The sequence below is a fragment of the Lepus europaeus genome, chromosome X (genome assembly GCF_033115175.1).
Source record: "Lepus europaeus isolate LE1 chromosome X, mLepTim1.pri, whole genome shotgun sequence".
In the NCBI taxonomy this organism is placed as follows: Eukaryota; Metazoa; Chordata; class Mammalia; order Lagomorpha; family Leporidae; genus Lepus; species Lepus europaeus.
In genome coordinates, this window is record NC_084850.1 from 100,232,156 (window position 1) to 100,251,195 (window position 19,040).

At 43.5% G+C, this 19,040-nt stretch overlaps 1 protein-coding gene across 2 annotated transcripts in view; it reads right to left on the reverse strand.

Moving 5' to 3' along the window:
• Window positions 1–19,040, reverse strand: part of CLCN5 (chloride voltage-gated channel 5) — a 178,668-nt gene that overhangs the window by 1,048 nt on the left and 158,580 nt on the right. The window contains exons 8-15 of one of the 2 annotated variants that reach the window (XR_009864951.1): window positions 18,135–18,257; window positions 17,091–17,297; window positions 14,452–14,532; window positions 13,685–14,227; window positions 9,751–9,937; window positions 7,445–7,843; window positions 7,070–7,286; window positions 5,465–5,655 (exon numbers count right to left, since the gene is read on the reverse strand). Coding sequence is in view for 1 of the 2 variants with exons in the window: in XM_062182968.1 (XP_062038952.1) it covers window positions 5,565–5,655; window positions 7,070–7,286; window positions 7,445–7,843; window positions 9,751–9,937; window positions 13,685–14,227; window positions 14,452–14,532; window positions 17,091–17,297; window positions 18,135–18,257 (1,848 nt within the window). In the remaining variant the exon portion in view is untranslated. Of the gene's footprint in view, window positions 1–4,023; window positions 5,656–7,069; window positions 7,287–7,444; window positions 7,844–9,750; window positions 9,938–13,684; window positions 14,228–14,451; window positions 14,533–17,090; window positions 17,298–18,134; window positions 18,258–19,040 lie in introns of those variants that run through there. The other variant, XM_062182968.1, reaches the window with a different exon arrangement.

The window sequence follows — 19,040 nt, forward strand, 5'->3', positions numbered from 1 at the left end:
TAAGCATTACAAAGTCCCAAAGGACCAAATATATAATACAAAAGTAAATACTTATATATAAAAAGCTGAGTACTTAAAAAGGCAGGACAACGAGGGAGGAGAGGGGACAAAGTGAAATGGACAGGCAGAAGGAACACTCTGGAAGGATTACATATTCTGAGGGAACCTCAGCGTAAGGGTGAGGCTGAGCATTCCCACCCTATCAAATCATGGCTCTCCCCCACTCTGCCAGACTGCATGTCCCTCACCAAACCACAGACTGCCCCTGAATCCCAAACCGATCTGGACTAGCAGTCACTAACTTCGCATGCCTGCCTTGGGGTGGCTAGAGCCCTCGACACTCCTGCACACGTGTTGCTGGCTTTAGTTCAGACAGTGGGGCAACGCCCCGTTGTTCCCATCCGCTGAGAAGGAGCTTCCTTTCTCTCTTCTCAGAATGATCCTCCCCTTCCCCCAAAGTCCACCTTCAAAACAAAACACTTCTAAAAGCTGAGAGGGACTTGAATCCAGGACGCTGAGAGGGGAGCAAAAGGAAGTGAGGTAGAGGGGGAGGGAGAGACAAGGACAGAGATGATTTTTTTAAAAATCCTTGTTTTCATAGCATCACATGCTGTTTCTCCTCAGAAGGCAAAACTGAGGCAAGGCATTCATTCATTCATTCAGTGGGTGTGCACACAGAGGCTGAAGACCCCTTTGGCAGGAACTTAGAGGTAGGAATCTATGACCGCAGGATCAGGCTGGCTGACCGGGGAGGTCCCATCCAACAAACGCAAACTCTACACAGCACATTCTTTCTTGAGTGATTTGGCAAAATCAGACCACGCTATAGAAAAACCACTTATGTCGCTGACATCCCTTTAAAACTCTGCCCAGATCCAGAGGTTTAGAAATGAGAATGTGGCCAGCAAATGTCGGGGAGTAACTCAAAGTTGCTAACCCTCATTATTTCCAGAATTTCTCTCCTTGGAGCAAACAACTAAAATTGAAGCAGAGCCAAGTTCAGCGATCACCACAGGTCCAATTGCACTGACTGAAGTTCAACTTTACACAGCCCCTGAGCTCGGCTCTGAGGAACTCGGACTTTTTCTATTCGATATCTAATAAGGACATACTAGGGAGGCTAAAAATAGATTTCCAGAAAATCTACCTAACGCTAATCATTTATTTAGGCAATGACAACAGAAACCATATTCCTTCATGAGCAGATGTTTTGGTTTATCCCTCTCCATAAAACTAGATTGCCCTTGAGTAGAACATTGCTTGGGGCTTCTAGTTTGCTTATGAAGCCTGGCCTTTGAGGCGGGGGGGGGGGGGATTTGACTTTTTTCCCCTTGAGGCACATGATCAAGCAATTTCTGAATGCCAAGATGCATGGGGTGGGGCATGAACTGGTTTTCCTCTCACCATCTCACACTATTCATGAATTCCCTTAACGGGGTTTTCTAGTCCCTTCTCAAAGGGAATCGAGGCAATTGTAGAGATGCTTTTTTAAAAAATAAAAGTTTCAGAACACTGACGCTCAGACCACATATTTAGACATCTCTCCTTTAAAAAAAAAAGTTCCAATATTCTCTTCCATTTACTTTCTAAATTCCTAATTTTTCTCAGTGCTTTCAGATGTTCAATACCCATGCACCATGGGAAAATATGTTCTCCTGCATTCCTGGAATAGGTAGATGGCCTGCATCTCACTCTGACCCACTGTAGGTGAACAAGTTTCTCACAGGACAACGTGGTCATTCCTCAGTAAGCACTCTGGCAATATAAAGCACACTGGCCATTTCAAAATCTCAATCTTACCTTCACTATCACCATTAAAAACTCCGCTTCAAGAATTGCACTGCTCTTGACTTATTTCAGAACAAAATCACCAGATAGTGTAGGGGAACAAGTATAGCTTCCTACTTATCACCTAACATAACTGTAGCAGGTGACAACACTGCTTCCGATATACAGCCATGGTTACTTTGCAGAGTGGACTCTACTGTACACTGCATGTTTAAATACAGATTTGCTCACCGCACACTTGAACACATGCACACGATTGTGAAACACTTTGTAGCCTTAGACCACACTGAGTCCTTGTTACTTGATCACTCTCCTGTTCAAACAGAATTAAAGACCTGCTAGAGGAACCTATACTGTGCTCTGCTCTTCCGGTAAAGGGTTTCAATTCAGCCTTTGGTGCCAAGACAATTGAATTGCTTTGCAGTTTAATCAGCAAATGAATCGCTTGCTCTGCCAGCTGGCAAATTCAAAGCCTCGTCAAGGTCAGATTATGCACCAGAGAATATCTGTTTTGTGGCTCACATCACCTCTACACCACAGCTAGGCTGAGCCAGGAATGCTCCGGCCAGAAAGAAAAGCTTCACTACAGGTTTCTTACTCAAAAGAAATGAAGTCATTTAAAGTAGCCATTGTTTTCTGTTGTCACCTGCTTCTTCCCTCCAGTATAATAAAGTATGCATCCCCGTTTTAGCTTCTTTACATTCTTTCAATCGAAGGTGTAAAGCCACCAAAAAAAAGTTAGACTTTTACAGATCTACATACTCTCACTCCTACCAGCTTATCTTCCCTTGGGAAATCCTAACTCTGTTTGAAGCATTTATTGACACTCTTTTGTAAACCCTTCCATATGCTGGGTCATTTTCTTTTTTTTTTTTTAATACCAATACTCATTCAGTTTTAAATCACAAGTTATCTAGTCTCCTGCCACTGAGCTATGTGGCCTTTTGAGGCTACCAACAGACCTCCCTATATTGGCTTTGTAGGTTAAGTAGGTCCAACTGGCAATGGCAGAAAGAACATTTTCCTTTAACTCAGCAGAATTCCAGGTGCTGACCTTGCAGTCTAGCAGAGAGCTCGAGCCACAGCCAGCCAACCTTTGAGCCAAATCATAGGATTGGACGTACAGCGGACACCACACACTACAGCTACTTCTAGAGCATGAGCTACAAGGATTCCTGAGAAACTGAGGTGAATGAACGAGATTTATCAGGAGTGAGGTATCAAAGGGCTATTTGTCTTTCTCTGGAGGGCCAACCGGTGCTTAGCATCTGGAAAGTTGACCTTGGCACAGTGTTATGTGATTTCTTGATTTTATTCTCTGAAGTAGCACCTTAACACTGGCTCAGCTGTCTAAAATCAAGAACAGAGCTAGAAGAAACACGAAAGCAAACAAGACACCCTCCATTGGGACTGCTGCACTATTCAATACAACCCAACCTTCCACTGCCATCAAATACCAGAAACAGTAACATTTCCTACTTAGCAAACTTCAGTGGGAAAGGATGGCTAATAAGATAGGCATTGAACCAGAAATATACAGATAAGAACTTTGATTTCTACACAATACACAGGGTAGCCAAGCATAGCGTCTCATCTCATATGAAGGAGTCAGTGGCATGGAAGAGACAAAAGATGTGAAGTGACCGAGCCATGACTAGGATATCACGTACCCTGGGGAGTTTTTCTCTTTTTCATTAAAAATGCTACCGTGATATACGGAGGAGGAGAAACTCTGGTGACTGATAATATTTTGCAGATAAACATGAAAATAAACCTTCGCTACCCAGTTCTGCTGGGCAATACAAGATTTTTAGAAAGATAAGAGCTAAGGGTGAAAAGTACTCCAATCAGGGATGAGCAACTTCTGGAATGAGGTATGCTAAGGTGTTTGCAGGGGAGGGTCACGCCAACGGACTGCTGATGCCAGGCTGGGAGGCTGGCAGCAAGTGCTGGCAACAGAGCTGTGCTCTGAGCAAGGCTGAACTCTCACCCCTGGCAGTGGTGTCTCACTGTCATGGGCATCTGGTAGGGAAATGGAGGTCTGGCAGCAGCAACTGGGTCACATGGCAAAGAAAAGGCTGTATGTCACCTCTGGGCCATGTGCTATAAGATTGCTGAGCCTTGGTTTACAATGTAACTAGCCTTGGGAGTTATTATATATATATATATATATATATATATATATATATATATATACATATATATATATATATATGGAATGACATATATATATATATATATATATATATATGGAATGATTAACCAGTCACAATGCTCAATCCCAAAGAGAGATTCAGTACTGAGGAGTAGGAAGGGGAACAGAATGGAAGGGGTGTCCTTGGAGGACATGGGTAAAAACTACAGAAAATTCAATAGTGGTTGGAATGGTGGCGGGGTGGGGGGTGGCTCTTTAAGACCACCAGGTGTCCCTGTGGCATGATGGCTTTGTGTTTTCCCATAATAAATGTGGTAAGAAATTGAGACTGGCACCTTTTCAATTGGATACAAGCACCTTTGGTGTCACCAGGCCTTGTGCACAGCCCTAGGTCTGAAGATGATCCTGAATTTTATTTAGAATTCGAAGGACCCTCCAGGGAGTCACAGCTGCCTATCCTGCCCCAACCCCTTGAATACAGCTGGAAATATCTCAAGGCTAATTCACACTCACAGGGATGACACTGGGAGGAGCCATGGGTGCCCACTTGTTTTAGCCCTGGCGGTCTTGTACAAAGGAATGCGTGAGGATGCAGATGCAGCTCTGAATCTTCCCTGGGTTACCAGTATGCAATCTCAACGTGGTTCCCTTTACTGGTCTTCCATAGTCCAGAAGCCTAAAGCACCATCATTCACGGAGGAGGCTCTGGGTAAGAGGATTTGTTAGGACCTCACAGAAATGTGAAATTCCCAGTCATGGACTCTGCTGAGAACCTGACTAATCATTCGTTTCAAGGAAGCTGGAAGATATCATTTTCTTGCTACTAACATTCATGGCAAAGTCCTTGCCTACTAGCTAACAAATACCATCTGGAAAACTACCCTTTTCGCAGACAAGGAGAAAGCTCTGTAACTTATCTTTGTGCACTTCAAAAGAGTACCAGGAACAAGCAAGCTATAAAAGTCAACCTCTCTAAATTGGCTTAGAGGAGATTAACCAAAGCAGCATTGTCTTATAATCAGAAATTAAAATTAACATACACATACATATAACAAACTAATAATGCTAAGTATTGTAACAGGAACAAGGATAACATTTGAACTGAATCTTCACAGTCTAGAAAATACCATTGCTATTTTCCTTCTGGCTTTCTTTTCCATGGTTTGAAAAGCAAAGCCCCTTAAGTTTACACTTCATGTTCCACCAATGACAATTAGATCCTCCCAAAGTGACTTTTTCGTAAGATTCCTGCAGGCTATAGGTCAAGATGGTTTGGGAATTTTTCTTGCATAGTTTTCAGTGATTGCATATTGGCTAATGATTATTTCTCAAATTAAAAACAAATCTTAAAAACAAATAGAACTAAACCATAGCGATCTTAATTACTCTTTCACGAAATCTTCCAAATTCATTATCATGTAAGCCTAACTGTATTCTCTCCTAAAGAGATTAATTTCCAGAGATTATGTAGTGCAACTGGTTAACTTGTAGGCAAGAGACAATGCACTAATATGACCTCACCATCCAAATATGAGAAATGTGTTTTGGGCACCCAGTTAATAAAATATATCCATGGTCTGCAATGTCCTTCCTGTTTTGGATCCAGAAGAACCCTACGATTCTAGTTGAAGAGAATAGAATCGGGATCTTGGTTTGCCATCTGTGCTATATGCTTTAACACATCCTTTTTGGTAATGATTCCAAGCAATCGCCTGAAAGAGAAACACAATTACAAAAAGACAAAAATAAATCTCTAGTTAAAACAGCATTCCCAAAGGTGACGTTTGTCCTCCTCAATTCTTTCTTTAAAACTTTGTCATTGTACACTTTATATGGTTCCAGAACAATGAGACTAACAGGAGTAAGATGTGTGCTCCAGGCAAATGGGACAATGTATTGCTCCCTAACTGTAAGCACACATCCTCTAGGTCTCAGACCCAATCATTTCCTTGGGTTTAACTATTCTTCTCTACAAGTATTAACCTTATTTACCTTACCTACTGCTCCCAATGGCCCTCTTCCAGAAGCCCTGCCCTTGACCCTATGAGCCGGCAGTAACTGCCCTCCTCCCAGCAATAGCATGTTTCAAGTGGACCTCTGCCTTAGCTCTTGCCCTCTTCGCTATTACACTACACCCATGCGCACGTTCTTGCCTTCCCTCTAGCACTGCATGCTCCCTGCGGGCCCAGAAGGCTCTTATGCATTTTGTGTCTCCCTGGAATTGAGTGGAATATATTCTTATGTGAAACAGGGATTCACTAAATAGCGAATGAACCAGCTAGGATAAATCCCCTTATTGATTTAAATCCTGGAAGATATGTGTTATATCACTTTGGAATTTTAGAAGAGAGTAAAATTCTCACATAATTGCTGGATTAACATACCACGTTGGGGGGAAAAAAATTCACCCTACTTCTCACCATCTTCTCCTTCTCAATAAAATCTACAGGGCTTCCTTGACTGGATAATCGCCAGGAAGGAAAGAGCCTTGGGCTGGGCACTCAGAAGATGTATGTTGAAAGCTTACCTCTATGATGTATTAGGTGGGGACCCTTGTACAAATCACTAGACCTCACCAACACTTGGCTTTCTCACCCTCAAGTGACAAGGGCCAACCACTAGGGTACTCCAAAAAGTTTGTGGAAAAACAGGGATGAACATATAAATTTATTTTGGTGTAAAAAAGGTTTTGGATATAAAATTTTTTATAATACATGGAAAATGCATATTATGGAAAAACTATGCATGGATTTCAGATCAGTTCTATATTAACATAAACACTTCTAATTTCTTTTCTCCATGAGCTTTTTGACACAGTCTCATACTACACACATGCTACCTGATTCCTGCACTCTTTGTGCACAAGAACAGTTGTTTCCTTCATAAAGGAAGAACCATGTTACTTACAATGTACACCTAGCAGTTCATGTCCCTCAAACACTCTTTCTTCCCCAGCTCCTTTTCTATTTCTTATGATGATAAAGGAAACATACTCAGCTTCGTCTCAGAGCTTCAGAAAGGTCTAAAAGTGTTACTGATGTTCATTTACACTGGGTTGTCCTTCTTTCTCCCTCTACATTCGCTTTCCTTGCACAACCCAATTTACCTTCCCTCAAGAGTTCTCACCCGTTGTGTGTGACGAGGCACTGCCGCAGTCCCAGCTTGCGGAAGATGTCCACTACAATCTCCATGGGTGTGAGGTCAGTCACCGTGAAGGGGCTGAGGTCCAGGATGTTCCGAAGCTTCAGGGTGGGTGGAGTGTATGGTGGCATTGGAGGAGAATGCTCAGTGAAATAAATGATGGACGTGCTCACAACCCCATCCTGTTTCTTTCGAGCATTTTCTATTTGAACAGAAGGGGGGGGGGTGGAGTTAAAAATGGAAGTGTAGTTCTGTCCTCTGGCCGCTCACCAATCCCCTCTTCCCCCTGCCTTCCCCCATTTCACACCCATTTACTGAGTGCTATACTGGATTCCATCGACCCCTTTCTGAAATCCTTACCAATTGAAATAATGAGATCTCTTCGGAGGACAAAACCCACAAGTCTTTGGGATTCCCGGGACACCACCACTGGGAAGCCACTGTAAGTGGTTTCACTGATTATGGTCTCTACGTCTTCCACAGTCATACTGTCCTGGGTAAGGACAGTCAACAAAGGATCATTCCTCCGTGGCTTCATCACATCCATTGCCAGGGTCTTATGAGCAAACTCTTCTTTGGCTTCAAGAAAGGGGTATCCATTGAGACGGATGTGGGCATCATAGATGCCCTCTCGACCAAGAGCATCTGCCACCCACTTGCTTGTCATGGCTGCAGCCATAAGAGGCACAATGTATTCCAAGCCACCAGTAAGTTCAAACATTATGACAACAAGAGAAACAGTCATCCGAGTCACACCACCTGCAACAAAATAGACACAGGCTACCAACAGCGGGCAAGGCACAGGGGTTATTAAAATAAGGGGCCTGTCAGAGGCCTCCACCCAGGGAAGAATTATTTATCAGAAACAATGTCAGAATGGGATATCACCTATAACTGCACACACCCCAGGGAGTGCCCTACAGTTATGAGAGACATGATTCAGATTTCTCCAAATGACATCTATGGGAGTCTAAGATGCCTTCTTGATTTTTAAAAAAAGATTTATTTATTTATTTATTTGAGAGGTAGAGTCACAGACAGTGAGAGGAAGAGACAGAGAAAAAAGTCTTCCTTCCATTGGTTCACGCCCCAATGGCCGCAATGGCTGGAGCTGTGCCGATCCGAAGCCAGGAGCTAGGAGCTTCTTCCCGGTCTTCCACATGGGTGCAGGGGCCCAAGCACTTGGGTCATCCTCCGTTGCTTTCCCAGGTGCATTATTAGCAAGAAGATGGATCAGAAGTGGAGCAGCTGGGTCTTGAGCCAGCTCCCAGATGGGATGCCAGTGTTAAAGGCAGAGGCTTAACCTGCTACACAACAACGCTGATCCAGATTCTTTTTAATTTGCCTATTGCTTCTTTTCCCTAATTGTAAAAGTAATACATGTCCATTGTGGAAAATTCAGAAAATACAAAAGAAAGTCATTATTCATAAGCTCACTGTCAATAAATAAAAGCAGAATCAAAATTTTGAATGACATATTCATGTTTTTTCTATGCAAGAATATTTAACATAGGCAAGTTTATATTATTATGTCTAATTCACCACCATGTTTACCCATTATGTATTAGGAAGACTTTGCATGTTACTAAGATTTATTCAACATCACATTTAAAAGATGTTAACCATATTAACATCATATCCAGGGGCTGGCACTGTGGCTTAGTGGGTAAAGCTGCTGCCTGCGGTGCCAGCATCCCATATGGGTGCCAGTCTGAGTCCCAGCTGCTCCACTTCTGATCCAGCTCTCTGCTGTGGCCTGAGAAAGCAGCAGAAGATGGACTAAGTGCTTGGGCCCCTGCACCTGCATGGGAGGCCCAGAAGAGGCTCCTGGTTCCTGGCTTCAGCCTGGCCCAGCCCTGGCCGTTGCGGCCATTTGGAGAATGAACCAGCAGATGGAAGACTTCTCTTTCTCTCACTTTGCCTCTGTCTCCGCCTCTCTGTAACTCTCTGGCTTTCAAACAAATAAATAAATCTTAAAAAAATTATATCTAAAGGCTGCATAGTATAACATCATATGGATGTACCATAAATTATTTAACCAGTCCCTTATCTTGCAAATTTAGATGTATTCTATTTTTCTTCTCTTATAAATAACACTGTGGGGGCCAGCACTGTGACATAGCAGGTAAAGCCACTGCCTGCAGTGCCGGCATCCCATATGGGTGCCAGTTTCAGTCCAGCTGCTCCACTTCTGATCCAGCTCTCTGCTATGGCCTGGGAAAGCAGTAGAAGATGACCCAAGTGCTTGGGTCCCTGCATCCATGTGGGAGACCCCGAAGCAGCTCTTGGTTCCTGGCTTTGGATTCACACAGCTCTGGCCATTGCGGCCAACTGGGGAGTGAATCAGCAGATGGAAGACCTCTCTCTGTCTCTGTCTCTGTCTCTTTCTCTCTGCATAACTCTGACTCTCAAATAAATAAATAAACCTTTTTAAAAATAAATAATACTATGATGTAAATATTGTATCGTTATCTGTGTGCACATTTCTTGATTATTTAGCCAGTGTGAGATAATTTGCTTTCTTAAAACATTTGAAAAATAGGAAACTCAACCAGAAATGGATAGTCATTTAAACATTTTTTGCAGTCAATTGTGTTTATTACGTCTCTTCTTTTTTATGCCATCTAGGAAGCCACTTCTTTGAAATCAATGCAAACACTCCTCACCTAAGCAGGCTGCAGCCCCAACCATGGCATAGAGGCCAGGGGTGATACAATCAGCTCCCTGACTACACCAGCTGTTGAAGATGGTCCAGTCATGGTGGTAATAAGCCAGCTGTTCCATTCCCACTCCTAAAAGTCGCCCTGCTATAGCACCAACAGCCATGCTAGGGATAAAGAGGCCAGAGGGGATCTGTAAAGAGAAAGCAATAGAAGGTCAGTGAGAAATGATGCCATTGCTCGGGGCATGGTAAGGGCTGGCGGACTGACCCCCTGCGAAGCAAACAGGCCAATGACAATGTAACTATGCACTATGCTAGCAAGTGGCTGTAAAGATGTGTGTAACACTACAGAGACAAGAGGTTCTCCGGGACGTGCAGGCAAGGATGACTGCAAAAGAGCTTACCCTGATTCGGGGGTCCATCAGGCAAGAACCTGAATTCTCCAGAGCAACACAGAACTGGAGGCAGAAATTAGGCCTTTCCCAAAGAAAAAGGAAAATAGATGGAGTTTCTCATATATGCAGACATTTCCCCCAATTCTGAATTTTAATGAACACTCTCCTTTTATTGACTACCTACCATGTTCAGTGCTGGATGTACTATATACAAGGTTTCATTGGGTCTTTGTAACAACCCCAGGGGGTAGGTATCATTAGGCCCAAATGACAAGGAACCCAGAGTTCATAGAGGTTAAACAACCTCATCCAAGGTCAAGATTCAGTAAATTCTGGTGCTAGGATTCAAATGGAATGTTCACAACCATGCTCATATGTAGAATCGTAATCCATCACCCACACACAAAGGATGGCTGGCGCATGAGGTTTCAGTTTATTTTGTAATTGTCTAAAGAAAGATTAAACTAATATAATTTTAAAAGAGATAATGGCTGGTTGCATGGTTAATTGAATAAGGAACCTTCATCTATCACCTACTCTTTGCTTTGTCTCTTAGGATACCGTTGTGAATTTGTAATATTGAGGACTAATCAAAACAGTATTTTTTATTCTAAAATAGCCTGTGTTTAACTCTGGAATGCATTTGAAACTGTGCTTTAATGGTTTCCAAATCCCCTTTCAATGGCAAAATGAAACTATGAGGTACAAATGAAGTCAAGGAGCACTGCAAGAACCTCCAGCATCTCCATCCAATCCCTGTGTTGAGGGGATGAATGGTGCTATCTCAGAGATTTCCGGACTGCCCAAACTCAGTTGCTGTACCTTATTTTCTGGTTTCAATTTCTACTTCCCTAGAGCATACAGGGAAACAACTTGGTAGCTGGATGCTAAAGAAAAGAAACCAATAGGCTGGCGCCGTGGTTCAACAGGCTAATCCTCCACCTGCAGCACCGGCACACCGGGTTCTAGTCCCAGTCGGGGTGCCAGATTCTATCCCGGTTGCCCCTCTTCCAGTCCAGCTCTCTGCTGTGGCCCAGGAGTGCAGTGGAGGATGGCCCAAGTCCTTGGGCCCTGTACCGGCATGGGAGACCAGGAGAAGCAGCTGGCTCCTGGCTTCGGATCAACATAGTGCGCCGGCTGCAGCGGCCATTGGGGGGTGAACCAAGGGAAAAAGGAAGACCTTTCTCTTTCTCTCTCTCTCACTGTCCACTCTGTCAAAAAAAAAAGAAAGAAAGAAAGAGAGAGAGAGAGAGAGAAAGAGAGAGAGAGAGAGAGAGAGAAAGAGAGAAAGAGAGAAAGAAAGAGAGAAAGAAAGAAAGAAAGAAAGGAAGAAAGAAAGAAAAAGAAAAGAAACCAATAAAAACTTAGGGAGGAGGAGGAAAACACCTTAACAAATTTTCCTTTCTAGTTTGTCTTGAAATGTGAAAACAGTAACAAATACTTAAAGTAAAACATGTCAGTCTGATGTCTGCTTTTTAAAAACTTGATACAGAATAACTATATATATTTATAGAGTAGTTTATGAGGTACAGTATGATATTTTGATACTGTACACACCATGATGATCAAATAAGTGTGATTAGTATATTCATCACCCTAGACATTTATTGTTTCTTTGGGTCAGGACCATTCAAAATCCTTTCTTCTAGCTATTTTGTAATATACAATACATTATTGTGAAATAGTTAGTCACCCTATTGTACTATACAACACTATAAGCTAGCTCTCCTTTTGAATTGTGTTTTTGTATCCCCTTAACCATCTCTTTTTTAAAAAAGTTTTATTTTATTTATTTGAAAGAGTTACAGAGAGGTCGGTCTTCCATCCGCTGGTTCACTCCCCAAATGGCCACACCAGCCAGAGCTGAGCTCATCCGAAGCCAGGACCAGGGGCTTCCTCCAGGTCTCTCAAGTGGGTGCAGAGGCCCAAGGAGTTTGGCTATTCTCCAATGCTTTCCCAGGCCACAGCAGAGAGCTGGATCGGAAGTGGAGCAGCCAGGACATGAAACGGCGCCCATATGGGATGCCAGCGCTGCAGGCTGGGGTTTTAACCCACTACACCACAGTGCTGGCCCCAACCATCTCTTCTCTATCCCTCTCTTCCCTCTCGCCTTCTCAGGTTCAGCTTACCTCTGGGCGTTCTGCTCTCTGCTTTCTTTCTTTTTTTTTTAATTTTTTGACAGGCAGAGTGGACAGTGAGAGAGAGATAGAGAGAAAGGTCTTCCTTTGCCGTTGGTTCACCCTCCAATGGCCGCCGCTGCTGGCGCACTGCGGCCGGCGAGCCACGCTGATCCGATGGCAGGAGCCAGGTGCCTATCCTGGTCTCCCATGGGGTGCAGGGCCCAAGCACTTGAGCCATCCTCCACTGCACTCCCTGACCACAGGAGAGAGCTGGCCTGGAAGAGGGGCAGCCGGGACAGAACCGGCGCCCCGACCGCGACTAGAACCTGGTGTGCCGGCGCCGCAAGGTGGTAGATTAGCCTAGTGAGCCGTGGCGCCGGCCTCTGCTCTCTGCTTTCTTTGAGATCAACTTTGTTGCTTCCATATATGAGTGAGAACATGCTGCTATCAGCTTTTGATAGTCTGACAATTAACTTCAGATCACCTATGGAATATATCCCCTTGGTTGACAACTGAGCATTAATACTAACTGTAAAAAATACATTTAACTTGGACCTGCTGTTGTGGTATAGCAGGTAAAGCCACTGTCTGCAGTGCTGGCCTCCCATATGGGTGCCAGTTTGAGTCCAGGCTGCTCCACTTCCGATCCAGCTCCATGCTAATGCTCCTGGGAAAGCAGTGGAAGATGGTGCAAGTCTTGGACTCCTGCACCCACGTGGGAGACCTAGAAGAAGTTCTTGGCTCCTGGCTTCAGATCAGCACAGCTCTGGCCATTGCAGCCATTAGGGGAGTGAACCAGCAGATGGAAGACATCTCTCTATCGCTCTCACTCTCTCTTTGCCTTTGCCTCTCTGTAACTCTGCATTTCAAAAAAAATTTTTAAAAAATCTTAAAAAATACATTTAAGCTCCATAATGGATTGAACTGCATGAAATTGCAATTTTAGTGGTCAAAATGGCTGAATATTGGCAACATTATCTGGTTCAACCTAATATTATATTTTATGGGCAAACACTAAAAAGCAACCCTGCTAATATTGTGCTGGTCAGATATTGTTGTAAAAAAATCACACTGGAAGAAATACCTCATTATCCTTTTTGAGAGGCAAACTGTGTTTCCCACAAAAAAGGAAAAAAAAAACACTCTTGCTAAAATTTCATCACTAAGGTTTGCATGGGGCCCCAAACTAGGTTTGGACAACTTGAGATAGGTGTACAATTGTCAAGGAAGTTATTAGAACAAGTGTGGGTGAAAGAGGCTTTGGGGGATGGAGGATTAATGTTGGGGGAAAGGTGAAAACATCACATGAGCTATCAGAATTGCAATGGCTTTGCAATACAATGGCTTTGCCTTCTAAAACTCATAGCCACACACACACACACACACACACACTCAGCCACTGAGTATCAAAAGAATTGCTCACCTTCATGCCAAAGGTGAATATAGTAATGACGATTTTCAGTATGAGTGCCAGAGCCAGTTGCCACATGGCATTGTAAACTCCTACACCAGCTGGTCTGTCAGGCAGGTCAGCTCCCTTGCTTGTGTTGAAACGGTTCTCATAATCACAGAGCTTGGAGGAATCCAGAAGGCCACAGTCATTGAACAGCTCCGAAATGAGCTCACTCGTGCTCATTCGGGTGTATTCATTGGGGAAGGCCAGGATGGCAGTGATGGCTGTCACGATGAGTACCTCGATGACAGGATATTTGCCCAGCTGGGTGGTCTTCCGCTTCCGACACCAGGCAATGTTTGTGCGGATAAACAGAGCTCCCCACAGGCCACCAAATATGCCCAGCAAGATGAACGGGACAAGCTCAAAGAGATGCCATGGGGTGTGAAACTCCACGTAAAACAGAACCAGGCGGCTGTTCCCGAATGGATTGATGGATCGTAGAGTAAAGGCTGCCACCAATGCAGCAAAGAACGAACGCCACAATGTTTTGAGGGGGAAATAGTAGCTGACCTGTAAGAGAGAAGGGGGGGTAGGGAGAAGCGACCTTGGTCAATATGCAGAAACTGAGCAGTTGGTGCTGCAGGCGGTAGAGGACAGGATGACTATCTGCCCAGAGACATGGGAAAGCACGGAGCCAGACAGAACACTCAGGAACGGCCATGTACGTGGATACTTGGTCTGAATTCCTGGGACAAAAGCACGTGCATGCTCTACACACAGGTAGAAGCTGTTACCTCTTCTAGGCTGAATAATACACCACCAATAGGTGCCCCAAAGGCGACAGATACACCAGCAGCTGCTGCAGCTGACAACACCTACAATATAAGACTCAAAATTAGTCACATTCAATCACATTTTCATCAGGAATATTAAGGGTTCATAAACATTTTTTTTAAATCTACATGCTTCATATCATCAAAAATGACGTTTGATGTCTATGTGAAAGCCAACAATGTATATGAAATTTTAAATTCTGACACACACACGGTCACAGGCTTGAACAAAGAGGGGTCTTTCCACTGTCATTCATTTAGGTATGAGTTTTATCCTAAATTATGTTCCCAACCCCCATATTCCCAATTCAGTAACTGAATTCGAGTTTGCAGATCTATGTATTCACCACCTATGTGAAGTATTTAGTGATGCACTGACACAGCACATTGTAAAGGAAGGCTTTCTAGTGTTTTTTATAAAGGCACAGTTTTTATTTTTTATTTTTATTTATTTTTTTATTTATTTTATTTATTTTATTTTATTTATTTAATTGAAAGGCAGAGTTAGAGAGGCAGAGGAAGGAAGAGAAAGAGAGAAAGTCTTCCATCTGCTGGTTCACCCCCCAAATGGCTGCAATGGCCAGAGCTGGGATGATCTGAAGCCAGGAGCCAGGAGCTTCTTCCAGGTCTCCCATGCAGGTGAAGGGGACCATCTTCTACTGCTTTCCCAGGCCATCAGCAGGGAGCTGGATAGGAAGTGGAGCAGCCAGGACTTGAATCTGTGTCCACATAGGATGCCGGCACCATGGCAGGTGCTTAACCTACTACACCACAGTACCAGCCCCTCTATTTTCTTAAGAAGCCAACGATTTTGTTTCCTGGCGAAACAGCCAACTCAAACTCCCTTCTCATTTATAAGGAACAATTTCAGCAAAAGTGCCCATTTCATAGACTGAAAGTAACCAGCAGTCTGTAGCTTCAAACCCGCCCCCACACATGCAAAACCAAAACCAACCAGCACTTTACTCTTGCCTATTAAGATGGGTTCTCCACTCTTTAACTTCTGTTGTACACTAGGCCTGTTTAACAGTCTCATCAATTTAACAATGCCTTCCTGACCCTCTACACATGACAGGCAGCAAAACACTTGATTAAGATTTCCCTGTCTCTCTCCTGCTACCTCTCCTCTCCTTTCTAATTGTGCCAGGAACTTTATCCCCTTGAACTATCAAAGTGTATTTCATATTTCAAATCTCAACATCTTTGGTTCCCTCCTGGGTCTTGTGGTTAATATTTTTTGTTTCCAGAAGAAATCAATAGATTCCTGTTTTGTGAAAAATCCTTCTTAATGAAATGACCTTGGTCTGTACCCATTCCCTATGTAATTTCTTTATACTTGAAGGAAAATAAAATAAAATAAGAGGCATCATTTTCTTAGGTTCTTCATTATAGCAGGACAGAAGTAACCAGTGACTTGGAATATTTTTTTTAAAATGTTCTTCCTCCTGAAAATAGTACACATTACCAACTGCATAAACATCACAGCCACTACAGGCATGTGTGGTGAGATTAATGGGTTAAGGCAGAAGGCAGACACGGGTCTGTTAGAGAGAAATTCACTCCAGTATGGTATTCAGAAGAAATAAAAGATGAGAAGGCCTGGCCGACACTATGGCGCAGTAAGTTAATCCTCCATTTGCTGTGCCGACATCCTATATGGGTGCTGGTTCTAGCCCTGTCTGCTCCTCTTCCAATCCAGCTCTCTGCTATGGCCTGGGAAAGCAGTAGAAGATGGCCCAAGTCCTTGGGCCCCTGCACCCACATGGCAGACTGGGAAGAGGCACCTGGCTCCTAGCTTCAGATAAGTGTAGCTCTGGTTGTTGCAGCCATTTGGGAAGTGAACCAGCAGATGGAAGACTTATCTCTCTCCCTCTCTCTCTCTCTCTCATTGTAACTCTACCTCTCAAATAAGTAAATTAAATCTTTAAAAAAAAAGATGAGAAGATCAACACGTGAAGCATGCTACATTTATATCCATTCTTCCATAGGAATAAACAGCTTCCTTAAAAAATTTTGTAAACCATTTTGTAGTAGAAGCAACACATACTTGGGCAGAATTATGCACAATGAGATGCAAAGCCTTACATCTCCTTCACTACCACTTCGCTCTCCCACTCACCAGAGGTAGATGTTTTTACCAGTTTGGAGCAAAGCCACTTTCTAAGCATTTTCTATCTAAGTGAATATATGCTTTTTAAAAACATGAATTGAATTACCATATATACATACATATATATATATATATATATATAATTCAGAGACTGTGTTTTAAACTTAACAATGTTTTATAGTGAGAATTCCACGTTAACATGTAGAGAGCTGTCTCCTTTATTAATGCTTGTATAGTATTCTATAGTATGGACAGAATTTTATTTAGCTGACCCATCCCCTATTGATGGACACGTTGGTTGCTTCTGTTTTCACTGTGCTAAGAAACTCTGCACGAGCTATCCCCATACACTTCTGTGCATACACATGGTGGAGTTGCCATGTCAAAGGGTATTTGCATCAACATCAGTAGAATCCTTCAATTCCTACTCCTAAGACTATATCATTTATGCTCTCACCCAGAAAGACTACAGAGCTCATGTGTTTCTTACCTCTCTTCGCTTGGCTTCATTCTTCCTGTATTTGTTGAATCGGTGGCAGAGGATATTCCCACAGCAGCAAGCCACGTGCACTAGGGGGCCCTCTTTGCCCAGGCTCAAGCCAGATGACACAGCCAGCACCAAGGTGATAGTTTTGATAACCAGGGTCCACTTACCCAAGTAGCCCCTAATAATGAAACCACTCAAGATAGTTTTTATCTGCAGAAATACAGAAGGGATGAATACAGACTGAGGAAGTAAACAAGGCTAAGGGAAGCAAAAATCTGAATCACATGACAGAACCCGCATCTTTTGAAGAAGCAGCACACAAACACTTGCCCTACAGTGCTCTCAGTTTGGAAGGGAGCCTAGGAGCTCAAAAAAGCAGGAATTATTCAAGCTTTCCTGTTCCTTTCTGGGGAACGGGCTGTGGCGGCACGGCTACCTGGGCAGAGGAGGGGCAGAGGGATGGAAAGATGTTCTCCTTTACAAAATAGTGGCCCGCGAGGTGTGTTCTGAGAGGGCAAGGTTAACGTTCCTGAAACCGCCTTAAACATTAGGTACAGACTTGATTCCCTGCCAAAGACATCTGTGCCTGCTACTTGCTCAGGAAACAGTGGATTCAGTCACTGTCAAGCCATCTAAACCAAAGATGTTAGAAATAGGTTTTAACCACCCCCTTCTAGCATAAAGCATACACACTGTAGGAAAGGTAAGAAAACGGTTTTACTCTTTGTGCTCTAACAAAGTTAACAAGGCCACTACTTTTTCAGGTCAGAATCATGGGATCTAGGCTGGAAGCTTGTTGGGTGGGGGGCACAGGAGGTGTTCGGGAACATGGTGCAAGAGGGACATTCAGGAGGCTCACGAATCAACCACCTCTAATTTCCAGGTAGCCCCAACTGACAGGAGAGTTGAGGACAGACCCAGAGGGGTCTTAGATGACCTCAGGATCAGATTCTGTTTAATCGTCACCAAATGTTGGTGTTTGCCATGATAATATTAAAAGGACTTAACCAAAAATGATTCATACCATTATCATTTTAAGAGACTCACCTCAGGGATTCCAGAGCCACAGGCATAAGGTGCAAACACCTTCACCAGAGACACGGCCAGGAAGGCAAATAGGAGAGCCCACAGGACATACATGAAGTAATTCACTATGTAGGCAAAGGCTCCCTGGAACAGCAGGAAAGAAAGATTGCTTTAACTTAGCCAGCCTCAGTGAGGCATGCAGCCCTTTTGCGTAGCGGTTTTTCAGGAGAGAAGAAAAAAAAGAAAAAGAGGGGCTGCTGTTCAGGCACAGAGGCTTAATCTACTACCTTGGATGCTGGCGTCCCATATGAACACCAGTTCAAGTACCAGATGCTCCACTCCAATCCAGCTCTCTGCTATGGCCTGAGAAAGCAGCAGAAGATGGCCCAAGTGCTTGGGCCCCTGAACCCACGTGGGAGACCCAGATGAAGCTCCTGGCTCCTGACTTCAGCTATGGCCTGGCCCAGCCCCAGCCATTGTGGCAATCTAGGGAGTGAACTACTTGATGGAAGATAGAAGATACTTTCTCTCCCTCTCTCTCTCTTTGTAACTCTGTCTTTCAAATAAATAAATAATTTTTTTTAAAAAAAAAAAGGAAAGAAAAAGAGCAACATTAAATTGCTCAAATGTTTCTTTCACATTGTCAGCCAAGTAACTAGGTGAAACTCTAGTACTGAAATGACATGTTTTGCTACACCCAAAGGGAAATTTACACCAGATTCCAAGGATGGACAAGGAGGAAGAGCAAACTGAAAACCTGAAACAAAACCCACATTCTAGAGGAGTGTTTTTGACAGGTTTTATAGTGAAATATATAAGATTCCATGCCAATTTTATCAAGAGTAAGTCTTAGCCCTCACATCCAACTCTTTTTTGGAATGGCAGAACCTGGACTACACATTTCAAGCGAACACTGGCTTTGAAGTT